Raw genomic sequence first — 24241 nt, 5'->3', positions numbered from 1 at the left:
AGATTTTCTCTTTTTGTGGGAGTACGATAGGGTTTGAGATGCGGGTGGGCAGGCCTCGGGGTCAGAGGGGGATCAGGGGTATGAAAAAGAGTGCGTTCGGCGGACAGAGACCAAGGATTGAGCCGTATCGCGATGGGATGCAGGGTCGGCTTTCGCGCGCGCGCGCCCCCTGCAGGGGTGGGAATTGTATGCGTGCCCAGACCTAAGGGCAAAGACAGTTAAGACGCTGTGTGGGCTGGGCTCTCTGTGCACGCGCGTAGCTCAAAGCGGTTTGTAGATCTCTGCGCGCTGGGCTCGGGACGTGAACACGGTAATAGTTAATGCGCAGGCGTGGGGCAGTTACCAGTACCCTCCCCAGCTAGGTGCAGTTGGAGGCAGAACTCCGAATGGAGGGCCGCAGAGAGAAAGGGTTTCCCAGACCATGAGTACCAAGAGCAAGGAACAGAGCACGCCCAAGAGAAAGTGTAGAGCCTGCTTTCCAGGTCCCATCTCTCCAAACTGCTCCCACCTGCATATTCTGAGAGCTTCCTGACTCTACCCCCTGTGAGGTACGTGATAGGGAGGGTTGAGGATGAAGAGTGATAGGAGCACAGTCCTTTCTGTGGGTTCGTGAGCCTGTTGTGAGTGGTGAACTCTGGTCATGGGGCTCATTCATTTAATAGTCATTTCCTGAGTCTTACTGTGTGCCAGACGATGTGCTCTGGGGACACGTGTGTCAGGCCTGGTCTCCCTCCAGAGCTTCTGGCCTGGTTGGGGAGGTAACCAGAAGTTGGGGGCTACAGAAGCCCAGATACCACAAGCACTGCTAGTACGAAAAACAACACTTAATGAACAACTGGAGCATGCCAGACACGGTGCTTTATACTTCCCATGTACCATCCTGTTTCCTCATCTGTAAATTTGGGATTATAATAGTACCTGCCTCATTGAGTTAAGATCAAGTGAGTTAACATGGAAAGTGTTCAGAATAGCGCTTGGTCAAAGTAAGTGTTCAATAAATGTTTATTATTTTCATCTCATTTAATCCTCATATTCACAGAGATGGCTTCCTGCTCTGGGCCAGACCTAATTTTTGTTTTTTTAAAGCAAGCAGGGAAAAGAGCGTTTCAAGACCCCAGGCAGCCTACAGATAATCTAAGTCAGTGTTTCTCAACAGAGGATGATTTTGTCCCCTAGGGAACAATTGGCAATATCTGGAGACAACTTTGGAGTTCTACTGGATTCTCATTTAGGTCCCCAGAATCACCAAGCACAAAGCCTGGTGCAGAAGGTGCAAGGTGTTCAAGACCATTCTTGATCTACTCCTGGTTTACTCTTCCTTTACTATCCTCTGTTATCTCAACCCCAGTGAACACAAAGCTGTGGGATGTGGTGGTTAAGGCTCTGGGACCACACTGCCTAGTTCAGATTTGGAACTACCATGTCCCAGTTGCATATCATTGGACAAGTTGCATGACGTACCTAGGCCTCAGCTTCCTTATCTGTAAAATAGGATAAATTATAGTACAACCCTCATAGAGTCAGAGCAGTGGTTCTCAGTCATGAGTGATTTTACTTCCCAGGGGACATTTGACAAATCTGGAGACATTTTTGATTGTCACAGCTGAGTATGAGGGTACAAAGCATCTAGTGGGTAGAGACCAGGAATATTTCTAACCTTCAACACACAGGGCAGCCCTCGCAATAAAGAATGATCTGGTCCAAAATGTCCGTAGTGTCAAGGTTGAGAAACCCTGGGTTGGAGAGTGAAAAATAATGCTTGATGAGTGCTTAAATGGCCCTTGGCCTGTAGTAAGTGCTCAGTAGGTATTGACTACCATTTAACTACTGCCTCCTAAGCACACCGGACTCTTGTGCTTCCACACTTCTGCCGAGAATGCCCTTGCTTCTCTTTGCATGGGAGTGAATGCTACTCAACCTTCACGACCTATCTATAAAACCACATCTTTGGGGAAGCCTTCTCTGACCACTAACTTCATCATTCTCCAACACATCCTCAACCAGGCAATGGAGGAACTCTGGAGTCAGACTCACAAGCCTGGACTCAACTTCAAGCTCTTATTCTTGAGTGACTTCAGACAAGTGCTTTCCTGTGTGTCTCAGTGCCCTTACCTGTTAAATAAAGGGTGGCTTCCGGGATGAAAAGGCCCAGCACAGGGTAGGTCTTTGGCTAGTGATAAGGCCCCCTTTATGGAATATCCTAGTCAATAAAACCTAACTGTTTAGTATTGGCTTAGATTGGGGGAAAATGTTAGAAATAAATTAATAGTATCTGCCATGGAAAGAATAGGAACTAGCAAAATTGTCTTTATCACCAGAAGAGTTAAAAAGAACAACGTCTACAAGAGACCCACATCTAACGCATAAGGACACAAAGTTTGAAAGTAAAAGGGTGGGGAAAGCTATACCGGGAAAATAACCCAAAGAAAACTGAGTTTAGCTGCTGTGGTGTGGTAGATCGCTTTTGTGTGGCCTTTGTGGCCATGATCTTGTAACTCCACCCAGGTGATTGGGTGGGACGGTGCAAATAAGGTATTGGTCAGTTTTGCCATCCTGCTGGGCTTGAAATGAGCCATTCCAGAGGCAGGAAAGAGACGAACCCACCAGCACCAAGTAAGGAGAACCAAGACGGGAGCATGTCTTTGGACCCAGGATCCCTACGCTGAGAAGCTCCCGGAACCAGAAGACAGAGAGAGCTGTGACAGCGAAGATGACAGAGGCCAAGGGCCAGAGAGAGGCGTGCCTGCAGGCACAGCTGAGAACAGCCTGTCCTGATGGAAGAGCTGTATCCTGAGCCTCCCTGAACCTGAATTGTAACCTATTATTTTCCTAATGAACTCCACAATCGTGAGTATTGTCTGTGAGTTCCGTGTGGCCGTTGCAATGAATTATTGAACCCAGCGGAGAAGTAGAGTGTGCCGTGGGTGGGACAGTTGGTGTCAGAATTGGTAAAGATGGTGGAGGGGGAGGCGTGTTTGACCTCTGCCTCTTAGGAATCAGCCTTAGGCTGTTGATCTTTTTTTTTTTTTTTTTTAATTTTTTTTATTAACTTTTATTAAGCTTCAAGTGAACGTTTACAAATCCAATTAGTCTGTCACATGAAAGTTTACATACATCTTACTCCGTACTCCCACCTGCTCTCCCCCTATTGAGTCAGCCCTTTCAGTCTCTCCTTCCGTGACAATTTTGCCAGCTTCTCTCTCTATCCTCCCATCCCCCCTCCAGACAAGAGCTGCCAACACAGTCTCAAGTATCCACCTGATATAATTAGCTCACTCTTCATCAGCATCTCTCTCCCACCCGCTGACCAGTCCCTTTCATGTCTGATGACTTGTCTTCGGGGATGGTTCCTGTCCTGTGCCGACAGAAGGTCTGGGGAGCATGGCCGCCGGGATTCCTCTAGTCTCAGTCAGACCATTAAGTATGGTCTTTTTGTGAGAATTTGGGGTCTGCATCCCACTGATCTCCTGCTCCCTCAGGGGTTCTCTGCTGTGCTCCCTGTCAGGGCAGTCATCGATTGTGGCCGGGCACCAACTAGTTCTTCTGGTCTCAGGGTGATGTAGGTCTCTGGTTCATGTGGCCCTTTCTGTCTCTTGGGCTCCTAGTTGTCGTGTGACCTTGGTGTTCTTCATTTTCCTTTGCTCCAGGTGGGTTGAGACCAATTGATGCATCTTAGATGGCCACTTGTTAGCCTTTAAGACCCCAGACGCCACATTTCAAAGTGGGATGCAGAATGTTTTCATAATAGAATTATTTTGCCAATTGACGTAGAAGTCCCCTCAAACCATGTTCCCCAGACCCCCGCCCCTGCTCCGCTGACCTTTGAAGCATTCATTTTATTCCAGAAACTTCTTTGCTTTTGGTCCAGTCTAATTGAGCTGACCTTCCATGTATTGAGTGTTGTCTTTCCCTTCACCCAAAGCAGTTCTTATCTACTGATTAATCAATAAAAAACCCTCTCCCTCCCTCCCTCGCTCCCCCCTTTGTAACCACAAAAGTATGTGTTCTTCTCAGTTTTTACTATTTCTCAAGATCTTATAATAGTGGTCTTATACAATATTTGTCCTTTTGCCTCTGACTAATTTCGCTCAGCATAATGCCTTCCAGGTTCCTCCATGTTATGAAATGTTTCACAGATTCGTCACTGTTCTTTATCGATGCGTAGTATTCCATCGAGTGAATATACCACAATTTATTTACCCATTCATCCATTGATGGACACCTTGGTTGCTTCCAGCTTTTTGCTATTGTAAACAGAGCTGCAGTAAACATGGGTGTGCATATATCTGCTTGTGTGAAGGCTCTTGTATCTCTAGGGTATATTCCGAGGAGTGGGATTTCTGGGTTGTATGGTAGTTCTATTTCTAACTGTTTAAGATAACGCCAGATAGATTTCCAAAGTGGTTGTACCATTTTACATTCCCACCAGCAGTGAATAAGAGTTCCAATCTCTCCGCAGCCTCTCCAACATTTATTATTTTGTGTTTTTTGGATTAATGCCAGCCTTGTTGGTGTGAGATGGAATCTCATCGTAGTTTTAATTTGCATTTCTCTAATGGCTAATGATCGAGAGCATTTTCTCATGTATCTGTTAGCTGCCTGAATATCTTCTTTAGTGAAATGTGTGTTCATATCCTTTGCCCACTTCTTGATTGGGTTGTTTGTCTTTTTGTGGTTGAGTTTTGACAGAATCATATAGATTTTAGAGGTCAGGCGCTGGTCTGAGATGTCATAGCTGAAAATTCTTTCCCAATCTGTAGGTGGTCTTTCTACTCTTTTGGTGAAGTCTTTAGATGAGCATAGGTGTTTGATTTTTAGGAGCTCCCAGTTATCAGGTTTCTCTTCATCATTTTTGGTAATGTTTTGTATTCTGTTTATGCCTTGTATTAGGGCTCCTAGGGTTGTTTTTTCTTCCATGATCTTTATCGTTTTAGTCTTTATGTTTAGGTCTTTGATCCACTTGGAGTTAGTTTTTGTGCATGGTGTGAGGTATGGATCCTGTTTCATTCTTTTGCAAATGGATATCCAGTTATGCCAGCACCATTTGTTAAAAAGACTATCTTTTCCCCAATTAACTGACACTGGTCCTTTGTCAAATATCAGCTGCTCGTACGTGGATGGATTTATATCTGGGTTCTCAATTCTGTTCCATTGGTCTATGTGCCTGTTGTTGTACCAGTACCAGGCTGTTTTGACTACTGTGGCTGTATCATAGGTTCCGAAATCAGGTAGAGTGAGGCCTCCCACTTTCTTCTTCTTTTTCAGTAATGCTTTGCTTATCCGGGGCTTCTTTAGGCTGTTGATCTTGATTCTTCTTCCCCCTTGTGAAGTTAGAGGAGGTCAGATGCCGCCCCACGCCATTTTTACAGCTACATTAACCACAAGGCAAAGTTTGAGTTGAAAAACACTATTACCACACCATAAATGAAAAAAGGAATAACTAGAATGATAAAACACTTCTAATCTTGAATGCATCTAACCACATAGCCTCAAAATAAAGCTGCATTTAACACGATAGCAAGAAGAAATTGACACTTCTGCAAGCACTGGGTGACATTTTAACACATCTCAGTGGTTAATCAAGTAGAAAAAAATAGTAAAGCTTTGGAAAATTTGAACAAAATGACTAAAATGCTTGAACTAAAGAATGTAAATGGAACCCTGTACCCAAAGATTAGAGAATATACATTTTTTCCAGGCACACATGGAATGTTTACAGGTGTTTTAGATGTGGGTGTCTGATACGGCAGCCGCTGCCGCCTGTGGCTACTGAGCCCTTGAACTGTGGAGAGTCTGAACTGAGATCTATAAAATACACGCTGTGAGTATAAAATACACACTGGATTTGAAGACTTAGTATAAAAAAATATGAAATATCTCACTAGCTTTTATGCTGATTACATGTTGAAATGATAATATTTTTGATATACTGGATTAAGTGAAATATTAATTGCACTGGTTTAATTTATCAATATGGATCCTAGGTCCCTGGGTGGCGCAAACAGTTAAGCAGGGTAAGTGCTTGGCTACTAGCTGAAAGGTTGGCTCTTTGAACCCACCCAGAGGCTCCTCAGAAGACAGACGTGATGATCCGCGTCCAAGAGGTCCCAGCTTTGAAAGCCATATGGAGCAGCTCTACTCTGTACACATGGGGTTGTCATGATTCGGAATCAGCTCGCAGCAACAAACAATAACAACAACTAGAAGATTTTTGATTACATATGTTGTATTTCTATTGGACAACACTGCTGTAGATCACAAGCAAGCCTCAGCAAATAGCAAAGCTGCCCTGCCCTGCTAGGACAAGGAACTTTTAACAAAGAAGCTGAATAAGTTGACTTTTGATCCAACCCAAATTTTCCCACTGGGTTCATGATTTAGGAGAGTATATAAAACAGTGTTTCATGGATCTTAAAAGTAGCTAAGATATAAGGGGTTTGAATATGTGTCTGTGGTAGGAGGGTGTTTGTGGTTTGTCTGAATGTGTGTGTGGGGGGAGTATATATTACTGTAGTCATCTTAAAACATTTTTGCTTATGAAACCCCAAAACACTTTTGAAAAACTTTGTACCAACTCCCTCATTTTAGGTTGAAATCTGAAAAATTTCAACACAAGTTTTAAGTGTGTTTTGTTGTTGTTCCTAGGAGGTAGAAAACTATCCATTTTATAAGGTGGCATGAGATGAGAATTGGCTGTTAAGGGAATAAATCTTTCATGACATGACTCGATTAAATCAGTTTTAATTACCTTAGAGAGTAATGCACCCCAATTCTAAAAGAAACCATTAATTTTGTTTTTTTTTAACTTGGGTAACTCATACAGTGTAACTTGAAAAATTTGATTGTTCTAGAAAACAATTGAGTTCTATTTTTAAAAATTAGCTTTACTACCCTATATTGCTTTGGTTGGTCTGAATACAGAACATCCCAGCATGAGCCAAGCTTCACCCTTATCCTGCTTTCCTAGTTCTGCTGTAACAGACATACCACAAAGGGGTGGCTTTAACGAACGGAAATTTATTTTTTCACAGTTTAGAAGGCTAGAAGTCCGAATGCAGGGCACCAGTTCTACAGGAAGGCTCTTTCTCTGTCAGCTCTCAGGGAAAACCTTTTTTTTTTTCCAGCTTCTATAACCCCAGCCTTTCTTGGTTCCTTGGTGATTTCCATGTGGCATCTATCTTCTCCATTTGTGCTTACCTCTCGGTGCCTAATCTCTTTTTATATCTCAAAAGTGGTTAGGTTTAGGAAACACCTTACACTGATAGGGCCTCATTGACATAATGAAGAAAACCTTATTCCCAGATGGGATTTCATCCACAGGTACAGGGATTAGGGTTTACAAAATATATTCCTGAGGGACACAGTTCAATCCCTAACAACCCTTAATTGAAATGTATGAAATAGAAATACAGGGAGCTGCCCAGAAAGTCTTCAGATCCTTGTGCACATACCCTACTTTGAAGACCCCTGCTTTGTGAGATAAGACACTTCTTACCTTCTCACCAAGTGAGCAAGTTTAGGGAGTGAGACGGACCAGCTGCCTTAGACCAATAGCACAGTATGATTTGGGGCATGTATTTCTGAGCCAGAGTCTCTAGGCAGCCCAAATGGTTAAGCACTTGACTACTAGCTGAAAGGTTGGTGGTTCAAAACCACCCAGAGACACGTCGGAAGACAGGCCTGTCAATCTGCTTCTGAAAGGACACAGCCTTGAAAACCCTATGAAGCAGTTAGTCTACTCTGCACACATGAGGTCATCATGAATTGGAATCAACTCGATGACAACTAACAATAACAACATTTCAGAGCCTAACAAATCCAGCCAGAAAGATACTTTCCTGAGTGGCAGGGGGAACTCCACTTAAAGAAGAAACTCGCATTTCTAGCGTATTTTCTTTAGAAAGAGGATGTTTTGATGTCACACGTTTTCTCTGATGCGCTGTGTGTGTTCTGGAACAGTGTGGCCATTTGAATATGTGCAGTGTGTGACTTAGGTCTGTCAGGGGTCCTGTCTGCCTTTTCATTATAGCCGTTTCCAACCAGAGCTAAACACTTCTCAAATTCTTACTCAGAGATTGAATAGTTAAGTCATAGTCCGTTAATTTCTGTGAAGCCCTACCAAACTAAAAAGCTAGTTGCTGTTGAGTCAATTCTAACCCATGGTGACTCCATGTGTGTCAGAGTAGAACTGCACTCCACAGGGTTTTTAGGAGAAAAAGGGGAATTTGACAAGCCTGGGTTGGGGCAGTGAGAGCCTTACGCATTCTTGCCCTCTAACCACTGCCTCCCTCGGGCTAACTCAGAAAACAGAGCTGAAGTGGAGGAGGAAGGGGCCACCGTTCCAAAGGGACCCAGGAGATCCAGACCTGGAAATCTCTGGGGGAGACCCTCCTGAATCGCCCCAAATCAGTAGGTTCCTAAGGACGGAAGAAACACACTGCAGGAGCCAGAGGGATTTTTTTGAAGTATCATTTATGAAATTATGAATGCAAATGGAATATCATTTACTATTATCAAAGGAAAGACTAATTGCTAGAAAAGGTAAAAGAGTCAGCAAAAGAACAAGGGAATCCCTTCATGAGATGGATTGACGTGGTGGTTGCAAGAATGTGCTCAAATATACCAAAGATTGTGAGGATGGTACAGGAGGGGACAATGTCACATTCTGTTATACATAAAGTTGCCATGAATGGGAGCCGACTCCATGGCACCCACCAACAACCCAAACCCAAAAACCAAACCCACTGCCGTTGAGTCGATTCCGACTCATAGTGACCTTACAGGACAGAGTAGAACTGCCCCATAGAGTTTCCAAGGATAACACATTCTGTTAATTGGAATCATGTAATATGCATGAGAGTTGCTGCTAGTTTAAGATATCAAAGCTATTTCTTGGTATTTTAAGTAACTTTGGGAAAAAGTTACTTAAAAAAAAAACATGCAGGCAATTTTATCCTATCAGTTTTATGATGGTTTTCTTTTTCTACAGCAGTAAAATGGAGAGTCTCTTTTTTGCTCAAGTAAGAAGCACACACCCTTATGCCTTCACACGTATAGTCACAAGTTGTTTTTTTGAAGATCATTATTCATAGTTAAATTTTCTCCATCAAGAGTACCAAATACAGTAGCCCTGTGTCTTAAGTCGCTGTGAGTTGGAATCGACTCAACGGCAATGGGTTTGGTTGGGTTTGGTGTCTTAAGTCATAATGCCTATGATTACAATGGGAATTACAAACCAAGGAATAAGAAAACAATCATTTCTTCTGAAACTGCAAAACTCTCAGGGTCTAAAATGCCTCTCACATGCTTGCTGCGGAGCCAGAGGAGTCCTTTTTACTGGGCTTTCCGGAAGACAAACCACACTTTGAGAGCACCAGCCTTTCCTGTGTTAGCACCAGGAAGAAGTCTGTTAAGTATGAGTCTAGATGTCGTCACGTGGGATGACACGTAGCCCACACACTTGCTCTCAGTTGGTGGCTCCACAGAAACCACTGGATGCATTTGACTCCTGCGTGAAGAGCCATGCTCCAAAGAGCACACACACAATCTAAAAATCGTCAGTCCTCCAAGTTCACTGTTCCTTCTTGCCTCCACCAATTGCTGTCAAGTCGGCTCTAACTCATGACAACCCAATGTGTATCAAAATAGAACTGTGCCCCATAGGGTTTTCAATGGCTTATTTTTTGGAAGTAGATTGCCAGGCATTTCTTTCAAGGTGTTCTGGGTGGATTCTAACCTTCAACCTTTTGGTTAGCAGCTGAGCACGTTAACTGTTTGCACACCCAGAGACTCCATCACCCTTGTGTGGAAAACAGAAGTAGACTCACCATTGAGGCTTTGTTGGCAATTCCTGCTTATAGGACAGCTGAACACCTGGCTAGCACAGCATGACTCGGATTCTGTCCACAACCTATAGCATTCACATCTGGGAATGGGGATCATTATGAGCCCCCAGTTTCCAGCCCAGCAACCTCATCCACAAAATGCTGTTGAGCCACCAGGATATTTTAAGGACTTGTATTGGTGTTGCCAAAGATTGAATGAGATACATTTCTACTCCATCTGGGGTCTAATTTCTTCTTGTTTCACTTAAAGGAGGGGTGTCTGAATCTAGAAACGTCACTTAGAAGCCTGGAGGATCAGTTTTACATGGCGTTTCTTGACATTGTCTTGTAACTCCCATCCAAGTAATTGGGTGGGACTGTGCAAATAAGGTCATTGTGGCCCACCAAGGGGATTGGTCAGTTTTGCTCTCCTGCTAGGCTTAAAATGAGCATCCAGGGGTGGGAAGAGAGGATCTCACTACCACCAAAGAAGAAGAACCAAGAGTGAAGTGTGTCCTTTGAACCAGGGATCCCTGTGTTGAGAAGCTCCTGGAACCAGAGGAGAGAGAGAGAGAGCTGTAACACTGCAGATGGTGAGAAGCAGTGGCAGAGAAATGGCAGCAGGAAAGACTGGCAGGAGTCAGCGAAATAGGCATCTCAGCCCACGGAGCCAGAAAGCTGTGTGCCTTTGGACAGTAGGGTGCCTCCAGGCACATTGTGGAGCTAGGTTTGCCGATCCCTGAGCCCTTTTGGGCCGAGGCTTGCTGGTGGAGTAGGGTGCCTTGAGGCACTTATCGACAGAGCTAAAAGAGCGGGGCAGAGGCCAGGGGCAGAGAGAAGACTGCCTGCGAGCATGGCTGAGAAGAGGCTGGCCTGATGGAAGAACTGTATCCTGAGTGTTCCTGAACCTGAGTTGTAATCTGTTACTTTCCTAATAAACCCCCTAATCATGAGTATTGCCTGTGAGTTCTGTGTGGCCATTGCAATGAATCATCAAATTTAGCTGCTGTCGAAGAACTAGTTGGTGCCCAGCCACAATCGATGACTGCCCTGACAGGGAGCACAACAGAGAACCCCTGAGGGAGCAGGAGATCAGTGGGATGCAGACCCCAAATTCTTATAAAAAGACCATACTTAATGGTCTGACTGAGACTAGAGGAATCCCGGCGGCCATGGTCCCCAAACCTTCTGTTGGCACAGGACGGGAACCATCCCCGAAGACAATTCATCAGACATGAAAGGGACTGGACAGTGGGTGGGAGAGAGATGCTGATGAAGAGTGAGCTAATTATATCAGGTGGACACTTGAGACTGTGTTGGCATCTCCTGTCTGGAGGGGGGATGGGAGGATAGAGAGAGTGGGAAGCTGGCAAAATTGTCACGAAAGGAGAGACTGGAAGGGCTGACTCATTGGGGGAGAGCAAGTGGGAGTACGGAGTAAGATGTATGTAAACTTGTATGTGACAGACTGACTTGAATTGTAAACGTTCACTTGAAGCTCAATAAAAGTTAAGAAAAAAAAATTTAGCTGCTGTTGAAGGGACAGCTGGTGTCAGAATTGGTAAAAATGGTGCAGAGAAGATGCATGTCTGACTTCTGCCTCGTAGGAATCAGCCTTGGGCTATCGATCTTTATTCTTCTTCCCCCGGTGAAGTTAAAGGAGGTCATATGCCGTTGCCACTCCATTTTTACAGTATGCCATGAAAGAATACATCTAGTGCTTTTGCAGCTGACGAACTGGAAGGAATCCCACTAGCAAGTAGCTCTTCCTTATGTCTGCACCATAATAGAATTTGCTACTGAAACTGGATTCTTGCTTCTTCAGTGCTTCAGCTGCCCCCAGATTTAAAGATTTTCTATCCTTGATCATACCGTATTGCCCCAAATTTGTGATTTAATCCCAAACCTGCGAACTCTGATGAGAGGATTTTCTAGTTTATCTAAAAATAGAGTCACTGATTTACTTAAAAGGACACCAGCTTGTAACTTTTCAGTTGTCTTTTGACAAGCTCATTATTCATATATTTGTATACTTCAGCTTGGTTCCAGAATGGTAACTGACACCAGCATGGACCAGCACAAATCCTACTCATGGGCTCCATTTACTTCCAGCCCAAAATCTTCCCCTGGGATGAAACTGGAGAGCAGAGTTTATGAATCCACCTCATTCTCTACTGTCTTTTCACAAGATTTCCAGTTTCCATTGTAAAGATAGCACCCTTCTCTCCAAGATGTTCTTCTCCTCCTGATAAACTCCTGTTCATCCTTCAAGTGCTCTTCATCCAGGGAGTCTTTTCCAAGTCCTTTAGTCTCTGTATTCTGTCTGGGATATCTGTCTACCACTCATTCATTCATTCACTCATTCATCATCCATTTCCTGGGGCTTTCTCTGTACCAGCCCCTGTACAGGAAAATGCTGGACACCCAAACACCTGCTCTCAGAAAGCTCCTAGTCTGGTGGGGGAGGCTGACACAGACGATCACAATCTAGGATGATCAGATTGTGGTAGAAGGAAATACAGGGACTGTGGAAGCCCCCAAGGGGCTACTTGATGCTTGGTCATCGAGAATGATGACCAAGAGTGAGGAAGGTCCCTTCTAGAAGGGAGAACCTAGCCCAGCCCTGGAATAATGCTGTGCATAGTTCACTCCCTGAACTATGCACATTGGATACCTTAGCACAACAACCCAACAAGGTTGATCCTTGTCTGTCCTACAGACAAGGACATTGAGACTTAGAGAGATTAAGTCAGTCATCCGGGGGAGCCACACAGCTGATGTCAGAGGGTTTGGGGAGGGGCAAGCTAGAAGAAGAGATGAGGCTGCACAAGGTAGCTTCTTTCCCCAGGTGGTATGGTATTGAGTGGTCTCAGGCTAGTCCCTCACTCTGGTCTCCCCTCTGTAGGTTCTGCAAAGCCAATTAGGGAAGGATGGGTACAGGAACTCAACCACATGGGACTGTGGGCAAAAGTGTGGAGTTTGTAGAATGGAAGGAGTGACCCTCTGTTTGCTTCCCCAGAATGGCACAGAAGAGGGGGCTCCTGTTATTATTCCTGGGCATGGAACTACTGCTAGTGGGGCTCTTCCTCTACCAAAGCCAGCACCACCATGGCTTCATCTTCTCCTCGCACCTCCTAATACAAGATAGGCCAGAGATGGGAGAAGAGCTGCCATTTTTGGTCCAAGTCTCCTCTCCAGGAATCCCCTACCGGGATGTCTACTCCAACCTCAGCCAGATATATCCTGTGAACAACAGTGCTGAGGATCTGCCCAATTGCCCCATCGTCTCACCTTACGTCAGTAAGCCTGGGAGGTGGGCCTTTTATGTCTCTAACTCCACCTTAGGCTCTGAGGAGCTGGGAAAGACTACTGAGTTGGGCAGAATCTAGAAAAGGAATTAAGTAGACCTAGTGACTGGGGAGGATAGGGAGTGTTCTGATGATCTGCTTCTGCTTCATAACAAATCACCCCCAAACTTGGTGGCTTAACAAGAATTATTAACAAAGTTTCTTTGGGTTGGGAATTTGAGGAAGGGCTCAGCTGGATGGTTGTAGTTCAAGGTTTTAATGCAGTTGCAGTGAGATATGGCTGGATCTGGACCAACAAGGGAATGAAGCAACTAGGAGCTGGCTGGGCATCTCCTTCTCTTCATGAAATCTCAGGACCTCTCCATGTAGTTTGGGCTTCCTCACAGCATGGTGGCCTCGGAGCAATTAGAATGCTTACATGACAGCTGAAGACTGCAAGAGCAAGTATTCTAGTAAAGAAGGCAGATACTGTGTGGATTTTTATGATCTAGCCTCCAAAGTCCCATAGTATAACTTCTCCCATACTCCAGTCATTGGAAAAGTCACAAAAGCCCACTCAATTTTAAGAGGTGGGGACATAGATCTGCCTGTCAATAGGAGGAGTGTCAAGATCATATCGTAAGGAGAGCATGTTGGATAAGAGATATTGTTGCATTCATCTTTGGAAAAAATATGGCCTCTTAAAGAAAGGAAAGAGGCAAGACTGAAGGGAGTGGGTGGATGGTGGAGCCCTCAAGAGTATGGGGAACCAAGAGGAGTAGTCTGAGATGTAGCAAAAACATGTGGCCTGGGAACCACCCAGGAGGAGACATTTGGGGAGGCAGGTGGATGCACAAGGCCAGAACTCAGGAGATAGATCTAGGACCATTTTACATAGAAAAGCAACAGGAGTGATGAGCTTGCTGAGAGAGAGAAGAGTGAGAAACATGGGATCCAGGACAAGTCCTCCAGGACCGTATATAATCAGAGAGGCAGGTGTGGTAAGAGTCAGAGAAGGAATTACTGAGAGGTAGAGGGATTTTTTTTTTTTTTAGAGGGAAAACCAGGAAGGTAGGATATACTTGAATCAATATGGGTGGCCCAAAGCTGTCTGTGTTGGGTTGTGAAGTTGCCAGGGGTTACGTCCCTGACCATCCCTGGCCTCTTCCTCTCTCAGATGGCCCCTTGAAGGTGATAATCCCAGAGAACTTGACTATGGAGAAGGTGGAGAAGAAGAACCTGCTGGTGGAGATGGGAGGCCAATACCGGCCACCTGACTGCTGGACACGGCATCACACAGCAGTAGTGGTACCCTACTATGGACAAGCCCAGCACCTTCAATACTTGCTTTTCCACCTGCATCCCTTCCTGCAGCGCCAGCAACTGCACTATGCCATCTACGTGGTGAACCAGGTGCAAAGGAATGGGGAGGACCAGAGGTGGGAGAGCAGAGGGGTCTGAGCAACGCCTTTGAGAGTTAGGACTTCAGCGACTATGAGGTGAAAGTGTGTGGGTCAGGGAATATCTGGGATACTGAATTTATTAGTCAAGAAGATCTTGAACTAGGGGAATTCAGAGTCATGAGTTATAGATTTAGTCAGGCCTGGCTGAGTCTTGGATCAGCTTGAGTGACTGTCTGAGGCACAGGCTACAGAGATTACAGTCTGATTGGGTCTGGAACTCTCTGAGACCGCGGCTGGCCAGATTGGGCAGTAAGGTTACAGTGTAAATTAAAGCACTGAGTTTGGGGTCAGCTAGATGTCAGTTTGAATTAGATTTGCCCCTTACTAGCTGTAAGGGGCAAAGATGAATTGGCCCAATGATTAAACACTGGGTTGCTAACCGAAAGGTTGGTGGTTTGAACCCACCAGTTACTCAGGAGGAGAAAAAGCCTGGCAACCTGCTCCCATAAAGTTTTCAGCCTAGGAAACCCTATGGGGCAGTTGTATTCTGTCCTATGGGGCAGTTGTATTCTGTCCTATAGGGTTACTATGAGTCAGAACTGACTCAAAGACACACAACAACAACATGACTATGTATGAACTTGGAGAATTTATCCTATATGCCACAGTTCCTCTGTCATTGAGTTGTGGGAAGACTTCATTGAGTTAATGAATGTAAAACAGTTAGATGCCTGTCACATACTAGGTGCTCAATGAGCAAGATCAATGATGATGATGATTGTGATGATGGTTTTGATGGTGATGATGAACGTGATAATGGTGATGATGCTGATAATGACCATATGAGGAAAATGCTGCTGCTACTGATGATAGTTGTGTTGATCATGGTGATGATGGTAGTGGTAATGAAGATGATAATGATGGTGATGGTAGTGATGATGAAGATGATTTTGATGACAGTGATGATGTTGGTAATAGTGATGATGGAGGTGAAGTGATGATAATGGTTTTGAAGATGAAGATAGTGATAATGGTGATGGTGAAAATGGTGATTAAGATGAGATGATAATGGTAATGATGAAGATGTTGATGATGGCAGTGGGACTGTAATGATAAAAATGATGATATTGAAGGTGATGGTGATGATGGTCGTAGTGATGATGGCCATGATGATGTTGATAATGGTGATGAGGTGGTAGTACCGGTGGTGTTGAAGATGAAGATAGTGATATTGATGCTGATAATGAAGATGATGGTAACGATGGTGATGATGGTAATGATGATGATAGTAACAATGATGGTGGTGATGACGAAGATGAAGAAGATAATGATGATGGGAGGAGAGGAGGAGGAGGAGAGCCAAACCCTGTGCTTATCCTTGGACATCAGACCCAGTTTCAGTTGCAGTGAGTAGAGTCTCATAGGAGCAGAGACAGGTAGAGACACAGGCATCTCCTGATTATCCCTAACCTCTGCCTACCTCAGATGACACCTTGAAGGTGATGATCCTTGAGAACCTGAAGATTGCTAGAGGAAGGAGAGTCCAGAGGAGATAGCCTGGGATGGGAGTGGGGGTGCAAAAATGTTTTTCAGAGGAGGTAACCTTTGAACTGTATCTTCCTGGGTGAGTTTGCCAGCCCCACAGTAAGAATGAGAAAGCGTTCTGGGTAGGGAAATGGCACTCAAATAGGTGAGGGAGGACCGGCCTGGTCTGGCAGGTAGGGGGACACTACTACCAATGATGGGGCAGCACTGAGAAGTGTGTCCACTCCAGGTGCAAAATGCTGCCTTCAGTCGGGGCAAACTGCGCAACGTGGGGTTCTGGGAGGCCATGCAAGAGGAGGACTGGGACTGCATCTTCTTCCACGATGTGGACCTGCTCCCGGAAGATGACCGGAACCTCTACATCTGTGACATCTTCCCTGCCCATGTGTCCGTGGCCATTGACAAGTTCAACTACAAGTAGGCAGAGGGAGGGGACCTCCTGTGGGAGACTGTTGGCCAGGTTCTGTCCTTCCCTGGACCTCGCCCTTCCCACCTGTGTGATGGGGTCAATAGCCCAGACCCTGATCACTGAGTTGAGGCAAGGAGGGGATGATGGGGCCTGGGAAAAGCCCTTGTGAACAGTGAAGAGCCTTCCTCTGGATGTGGGTGTCAAGTGAGGTGGGGGTGGTTATTAATGGGGGGGGGTCAGAGGAAGCATTTAATAAAGTGGTGAGCAAAAGGGTACGTTATGGAGGCCAGAAAAAGGTACCATAAGAGAGGAAGGGCAACTAGGGATTAGGGGTTGGGGGAGAAGAGGCTATTAATGGGGCCACACAATGGCCTGACAGATGATTCAGAGGAGGGCACATCTCAGGGGTCAGGAGAGGAGCTATCACAGGGTAAGTGGGAAGGGATAACCCAGAAATGGACCTTGGAGACCCTATCCAAGACAGGGCTAAGGCCTGTGTTACCTGAAATTCCTTCTGCTTCTGCCCCACCCTGCCTGCCTAGACTGCCCTACAGAGGGTACCTTGGAGGGGTGTTTGCCCTGCGCCCCATTCACTACCTGAGGATAAATGGATTCCCCAACACCTACAAAGGCTGGAATGGTGAGGATGAAGACCTTGCTGCCAGGTGAGGGGACCTGCTCTGGGGAGCCTAGCATGAGGGTCTGCTCTGATGTAGAGGAAACACTGGCCACTCAGTTTGGGGGGCTGGGCCTTGGATGAGAGTCCAGTCTGAGGATACAGGTGTCTAACTTCCCTGCTCTCTTCCCTCTCTCCGGAAGGGTGAAACTAAGTGGGATGCTACTCTCACGGCCCCACCTGCTCTTTGGCCGCTACCACATGCTAGAGGGGGGACCAGAATCTGGCCATGAGCAGAATCCCGGGAGGTGAGTCAGGGTTGGAGTGGGTTGGCCAGTCCTGGGCCATCCCTGATCATCAAGCTCACATGGCTGTTACTCCCCACACCCCCAGGGCTGGCCTTCTGTCACGGATCCGCCGCAGGTGGCGGCGTGATCGCATAAACTCATTGGCCTACAGGCTGCTCTCCAAGGAGCAGCGGCCCCTCTACACCAACCTCACCGTGGACATCAACTTCTCAGTCCCAGGAGCCCCTGTGTCAAGCTGAGGGGTCTCTGGAGGCCAGAGTGGAGACCTTAAGACCAAAGCTGCGGGGCAGCCCCCCCATCCTTCCCACCTGGTTTCTTATTAAAGAAGAGTTCATGTAACTTGCGTCTCCTCACTGCCATCCCTAAATCCCATCTATTGATTTCCACTCATTCATTCATTCCCTCATTCAGTTATTCAACAACCTTGTTCAAGAGGTCCTTTTTTTTTTAACAGACATAAATTAGTGCAGGGAAAATATTCCTTCAAGCTAATGCTCTTAAAATGGGTACCAACATTTCATGGTAAGTAGTGTGGGGGAGGGAACTTCTGATTGAGACTTCATCTGAATAACAAAATTAAAATTCTGAAAATAACTTTAAGATTTAATGAAATTTTATTTTTAGTAAGCAGTAAAGAGCATTTATGTAGTATTGGTGGTGACTAGTCACTACAGTATAATGAATTATTTAATATAGCTCTTATAGCCATGGTCTTTGTGACACACACAGTGATTGAGTGGGACTATGCAAATAAGGTATGTGAAACCTGTGATGGTTAGGGTTATGTGTCAACTTGGTTAGGCCATGATTCTGAGTATTCTGTGGTTGCCCTCCATTTTATGTGTTGTGGATCCTAACCTCTACATGTTGATGAGTCAGGATTGGTGTAGGGTGTGTCTTGGGTCCCAACCTTACAGGAGGGCATGACTCAAGTCCCACCCTTACTCAAGTTACACCTTTCCCTGAGGTGTGGCCTGCATCTAAAGTATATTTGTCCTGATGGGGTTCTCTCTCGCTACATCTGGACCCATGTCTGGTTCATTGGTTCATGATCAACTGACCTCCAGTTTTTGGGACTTGAGCCAGAGGCCTGCAGCCTGACCTGCTGATTCTGGGATTCGCTGGCCTCCACAGCCACACAGGTGGACCTGATTGCCAGCTTTCTCAGCCCTGTGAGCCAGCAGCCTGTGGTGTGAACTGCTGGTTCAGGTTCATCAGGCCCTGCAGCCAAGTGGATCAGGAGAAGCCTACTCCTGACTCAAGAATTTGGGACTTTCCACCTTCCACAATCACGTGAACCATTTCCTTTATATGGGTCGTGTGTTCTGTGAGAAGTTGCAGCGATTTAGGGAACCCAAAGATGGGAGGGAGAGTACTGAGGGGAGAGGGAGCAGTTGATGTTAGAGATGATGGAGTGGTACAGCAGTTTGGAAAAGTTGGGCAATTTGGAACATCTTTAACCTCCGTCTCATAGGAACCAGCCTTGATGTTGATCCTTATAAAAGAAATTATTCATTTAGTCACCATTCTAATGCTTTGCACACATTCACGGTTGAATCTGCCAATGAGTCCCCAAGGTAAGGACTATGATTATGCCCATTGTGCAGCTGGGGAAATGAATGCACCAAAAACACCAAACCAAACCCAGTGCCACTGAGCCAATTCTGACTCATAGCACAGAGAGGTTAAATCCCTTGCCACAAACGTCTAGCAAGGGGCAGAGCTAGGAGGCGAGGAATCCAGCCAGTCTGACTCCAGAGCCAGCCCAGTGTCTTAGTCAGGGTTCTCTAGAGAAACGGTAACAGTGATAGGTGTATGGTGGTGCAAGCAGTTAAACACTCAGCTAGTAACCAAAAGGTTGGCAGTTAGAATCCACCCAAGGCACCTGGGAAGAAAAGCCTGGAGATCTATTTCCAAAAGGTCGCAGCCATTGAAAACCTTATGCACAGTTCTACTCTGAAACACATGGAGTTGCCATGAGTCAGAATCAACTCGATGACAATTGGTTCAGAGAGATAGCTAAATAAATAGAGAGTAGATAGGTAGAGAGATGTAGGTAGGTAAGTAGGTAGATAGATAAGATAGGTAGATAGAGAGATTGATTTATTTTAAGGAATTGGCTCACATGATTTTGGGGGTGGCAAGTCCAAAATCTGTGATTCAGGCTACAGGCTGGAGATGCCTGCAATCTTGTGTGCCAAAATCCATAGATCAGGTGACAGGAAGAGTGAGGGAGTCCTAGCAAAATGTTTATGTACAGTTTCGAGGCAGAACATACCCTTTTTGCTCTTAAGACCTTTAACTTACTGAATGAGGCCCACCCACATCATGGGGCGTCATCTGCTTTACATAAGTCCAACTGACTTAGTCACGTGTAACTACAGGTAGTTCCTGACTTGTGACAGGGTTTCATTGTAGATTCTGACGTAAGTCGAATACTTCATTTTTTTTTTTTAAGTTTTCATTATTATTGCCTTTTATTATCTGTACCTTTATAAATCCGATCTTTGTCTTTTGGGGTAGGAAACATTACATCTGAGAACAATAACATCAGCAAATTAGCACTGCAGCGTTGTACGTAGTACACGTTACTAACGAGACGTACGACAACAACAACAAAAAAGTAAGTGCGGTTCGTGTAACTCAAATGCATCATGAGTTGGACTACCTGTATTTCATTTCATAGGAGCTCCTGAGTGGCACAAACAGTTAAGTGCTTAGAGGCTAACTGAAAGGTCAGCAGTTCCAAACCACCCAGAAAGGACCAAGGATCTGCTTCTGAAAGGTCACAGCCGTGAAAAGCTTATGGAGTGCAGTCTACTCTGCAACACATGGAGTTGGCCTGAGTCAGAATTGACTCGTTGGCAACTGATGACTTCATAGAGTCCCTGGGTGTTGCAAACGGATAAGCGCTGGGCTACTAGCTGAAAGGTTGGGAGTATGAATCCATCCAGAGGCTCCTGGGAAGACAGGCCTGGTGATCTGCTTCTGAAAGGTCACAGCCTTGAAAACCCTGTGGAATAGTTCTACTCTGTATGCAAAGGGTCACCACGAGTTGGAATCGACTTGACGGTAACAGGTTAGGTTTTGCTTTAACTACTTCACAACAGAGCCTAGACTTGTGTTTGACCAAACAACTGGGTACTATAGCTTAGCCAAGTTGACACCTAAAATTAACCATTATACCTGGGTTGAGGGTGAACATGGGGTGGGTGAATTGGGTCCCAGGTGGGTCCTGGCTCCCAACATCTCCTTCCCTGCATGGTGGGAGAATAGCCTGAATTGAATTCCAAAGCTCTCCTGAGGGAAGTTGAAGAGGGTGGTCTCCAGAGGTGGGTGGTGAGGTCTGAGTAGGGGGAGCAGGAAGGACCCCTGCTGGGGTGTCTCTGACTCTGGGGTGGATTGGGCTCATTTGCCCTACAGTGGTTTGGGCATTCCTGATAGAGGCAGGGACTTGAGGCAGAAAATCAGAAATAGATGCCAGATGTCTGCTAGGAGGACCTAATCAGATGGTGTTGGGGGCCCCAGAGGAACCAGCCTCAGAGATGCTGTCGCTGCTGCTTTTGCCCCTCTGTGGTGAGGTGAGTGGTCTGGGACAGAAGGGGAGTTGGGAGCAACTGCAGCTACAGAGCTAAATGCTGGTCTCGCCCTAGGGTTCTTGGAGGAGCACCCAGGGTATGTGCTGCAGATACCAGAGTCAGTGACTGTGCAGGAGGGCCTGTGTGTCCTAATGACCTGCACCTTCTCCTACCCCAGGGATGGATGGAATCACTCAGGCCCCCTCTAAGTCTTCTGGTTCCTGAAAGGGGCCAGCGTACACTATGATCCTCCCGTGGCCACAAACAAACCCAACCAGAAGCTGCAAGAGAGGACTCAGGGCCAGTTCCTCCTCCTTGGAGGCCCCCAGACCAACAACCGGTCCCTGAGCATCAGAGACACCAGGAAGAGGGACAGCGGGTCATACTTCTTTCAGTTGAAGAGGGGGCCTGTGATAAAATTCAATTTCACGTGTAAGACGCTGTCTCTGAATGTGACAGGTGAGGCAAGGGTCACTGCTCCCATCCCAGTTGTCTTAATCATCTAGTGCTGCTATAACAGAAATACCACAAGTGGATGGCTTCAACAAACAGAAGGTTATTCTTTCACAGTCCAGAAGTCCAAATTCAGGGTGTCAGCTCCAGGGGAAGGAAGGCTTTCTCTCTCTGTCAGCTCTGGAGGAAAGTTCTTGTCATCAATCTTACCCCTGAGCCAGGAGCTTCTCAGTGCAGCGACCCGGGGTCCAAAGGATGCGCAGTTCTCCTGGCTCTTGTTTTTTTTGGTGGTATGACTTCCTCCTGTCTCTCTGCTTGCTTCTCTCTTTTATATCTCAAAAGAGATTGGTTTAAGACAATCTAATCTTGTAGATTGAGTCCTGGTTTATTAACATAACTGCCGCTAATCCCATCTCATCAACTTCATAGAGATAAGATTTACAACACAGGAAAATCACATCAGATGACAAAATGGTGGATGATCACACAATACTGGGAATCATGGTCCAGCCAAATTGACAGATATTTTGGGGGGACACAATTCAATCCATGACACCAGTCTTTGGGTGGGAGTCAGTGTGAGGGTTGGTGTGTAGGGAGGCTGGAGCTGAGAGGGGAAGAGCCACCTCTGGGACCACTCCTGGATTCACACCATGGTGTCCCCTCCCCAGGGCCTGGGTCTCTCTCCCTCTCTTTTTCCCAGCTCTCACCGAAACACCTGACATCCAAGTCCCAGCAACTCTGGAGTCTGGCCACCCTGGGAAACTGACCTTCTCCATGCCAGCCACCTGTAAAGGGAGGAAGTCCCCCATCTTCTCTTGGATATGGGGCACCCTCATTTCCCTTGGTCCTCACTTCTCAGGGGTTACCATCATCCTATGACCTGGGGACTATAGCACCAATGTCACCTGCCCAGTGACTTTTCTGAGGTCTGGTGTGACCCCAGAGATGATTGTTCAGCTCAATGTCTCCTGTGAATGCTGGGCCAGGATACTGCCATCATCGCAGGCAGTGGAAGTCATTGTGGGAGGGACGGTTGAGTCCTGGGATACTTGAACCTGGGTGCTGGAATCTGGGCAGGGGAAGGGGACTAGAAGTATGCTAAACCCCATGTAGCCCTCAAAACTGAAGAGGGATGTATTCGTGAATTCAGATGCTCCACAGAACATGATCATCTGTGTCTTTCATGGAAATAACACAGGTAATAGAGAACATACCTTTTCCAGTAACACTATTAGCTTAGATACAGCGTATTCTTTAGTAAAAAAATAAATAAAAAATTTTTTGTGTGAAGAAAAAAGGTAGCCCTTAAATAAGCATGATAATATAGGAAAAGGATATTTTTCAGAATATGCAATGTCAGTTTCTCCTAGCAAGGTATATACACGAGCACTGAATAAGTCCCCTGCCAATGTGGGACAGTCCACAGGCTTTGTTCTCTGAGACTACCCCACCACTGAGATTGGATGGGCCTTTCTCAGTTGTACGGAATGGAAGTTATTTGAAGATGGCGGCCTCCAGTGGTTAGCTTTTTGTGGGCGCGGCCATGTCGTTCTCCCGACAAAGCCGCTAAAGAAAAAAAAAAAGTGAACGAGAATAGAGAAATCCCGTAATGCGCCGTGATAACTGTTGGCCCCAGTAGTTTCAAAAAAGCTAGTGAGCATGCGCATATGTCCACAGAGGTAACGAATCCTTGACAGGAAATGACCCAAACCGGGTGGCCCATAGCGACCATTTCACTAACGTGGCCACCAGTTTCTAACCCATATTAGAAACTGGTGAGGAATGATGAAGTGATTTGGGGTGGTTGTGATGGAGGTTCTGTGCGGTCAGTGATGGGAGGTCGGCTTGAGGTGAGTGATGAGGTTCCGTGCGGTATCTGTGAGGTGACTGATGGGAACATCTGTAGGGTGAGTGAGTGAAGGTGGGTCTTTGGGATAAGTGATGCGAGGTCTGTGGAGTGATTGATGGGGTTCTTTTGGTTCAGTAATGGGAAGTCTGGGGTGAGTGGAGCGTCTTTGGGGTAAGTGGGGGGTCTGTAGGGTGAGCGGTGGGGGTGTGTGGGTCGAGCGGAGGGGTCTGTGGGCTAAGCGGAGGCTATGTGGGGTGAGTGGTGGGGGGTCTGTGAGGTGAGTGATGGGGGCCTGAGGTGAGTGATGACATCTGTTGGCTGTCTGGGGGGTGAATGATGGGAGGTCTGGGGGGTGAGTGATGGGGGTCTGTGGGTGAGTAATGAGGCCATCTGTGGGGGGTCTGTGGGGGAAATGGGTGCATCTGAGGGGTGAGTGATGGGGGTCTGTGGGGTGAGTGATGAGGGTATCTTGGCATGTCTGTGGGGTGAATGATGGGGTCTCTGAGATGAGTAGAGTGTGCCGTGAGTGGGGGTCTCTGTGGGGTGAGCGATTGGGGCATCTGTGGGTTGAATTATGGGAGTCTGCACAGTAAGTGATGGCATTGTTTGTGAGGTGAGTAATGGGATGTCTGAGTGACCGGGCTGTAGGGTGAGTGGCGTTTTTAAAATTAAGTTGGATGATTGGCTCATTAATCTTCAACCCCTTGTGTGTTTTATTATATACGTATATAAGTATTTTTGTAATTGTTAAATTCCAAGTGTACTTCAACATCAGGTTTTATATTGTTGGCCTGTGGAACATGTCCACTTGAGGACACTGAATGTGCATTTTAAGATGGCCTTAGTAGGTGACAGTGGAGGACATTTGGGGAAGAGATTAACTGCTTGGTGGACTGTGGGAGTCAGTGATTGATTGGGAGCAGGGAGCTTCAGGGATTGGAGGACACCGAGGGTCACATTGTAACG

At 46.2% G+C, this 24241-nt stretch overlaps 2 protein-coding genes across 2 annotated transcripts in view; both read left to right on the top strand.

The window, feature by feature from the left end:
- Positions 1-565: 565 nt before the first annotated feature.
- The window catches only part of LOC100666904 (beta-1,4-galactosyltransferase 3-like), a 25012-nt gene continuing 1336 nt past the window's right edge, over positions 566-24241 (top strand). The window contains 8 exon segments of the mRNA XM_064294123.1: positions 566-2847; positions 12844-13124; positions 14289-14524; positions 16289-16476; positions 17011-17133; positions 17288-17392; positions 17478-17595; positions 17597-20015. Of these exon segments, the coding sequence (XP_064150193.1) occupies positions 12845-13124; positions 14289-14524; positions 16289-16476; positions 17011-17133; positions 17288-17392; positions 17478-17595; positions 17597-17731 (1185 nt within the window). The 5' untranslated portion in view covers positions 566-2847; position 12844 and the 3' untranslated portion in view covers positions 17732-20015.
- The window catches only part of ZNF175 (zinc finger protein 175), a 14324-nt gene continuing 13170 nt past the window's right edge, over positions 23088-24241 (top strand). The window contains exon 1 of the mRNA XM_010586555.3: positions 23088-23276. Coding sequence (XP_010584857.2) covers positions 23259-23276 — 18 coding nt within the window. The 5' untranslated portion in view covers positions 23088-23258. The remainder of the gene's footprint in view (positions 23277-24241) is intronic.

Source organism: Loxodonta africana, chromosome 11 (assembly GCF_030014295.1).
Source record: "Loxodonta africana isolate mLoxAfr1 chromosome 11, mLoxAfr1.hap2, whole genome shotgun sequence".
Classification (NCBI taxonomy): Eukaryota; Metazoa; Chordata; class Mammalia; order Proboscidea; family Elephantidae; genus Loxodonta; species Loxodonta africana.
Note: the sequence above shows the minus strand (reverse complement) of the source record. Positions and strands in the feature narration are given on the sequence as shown.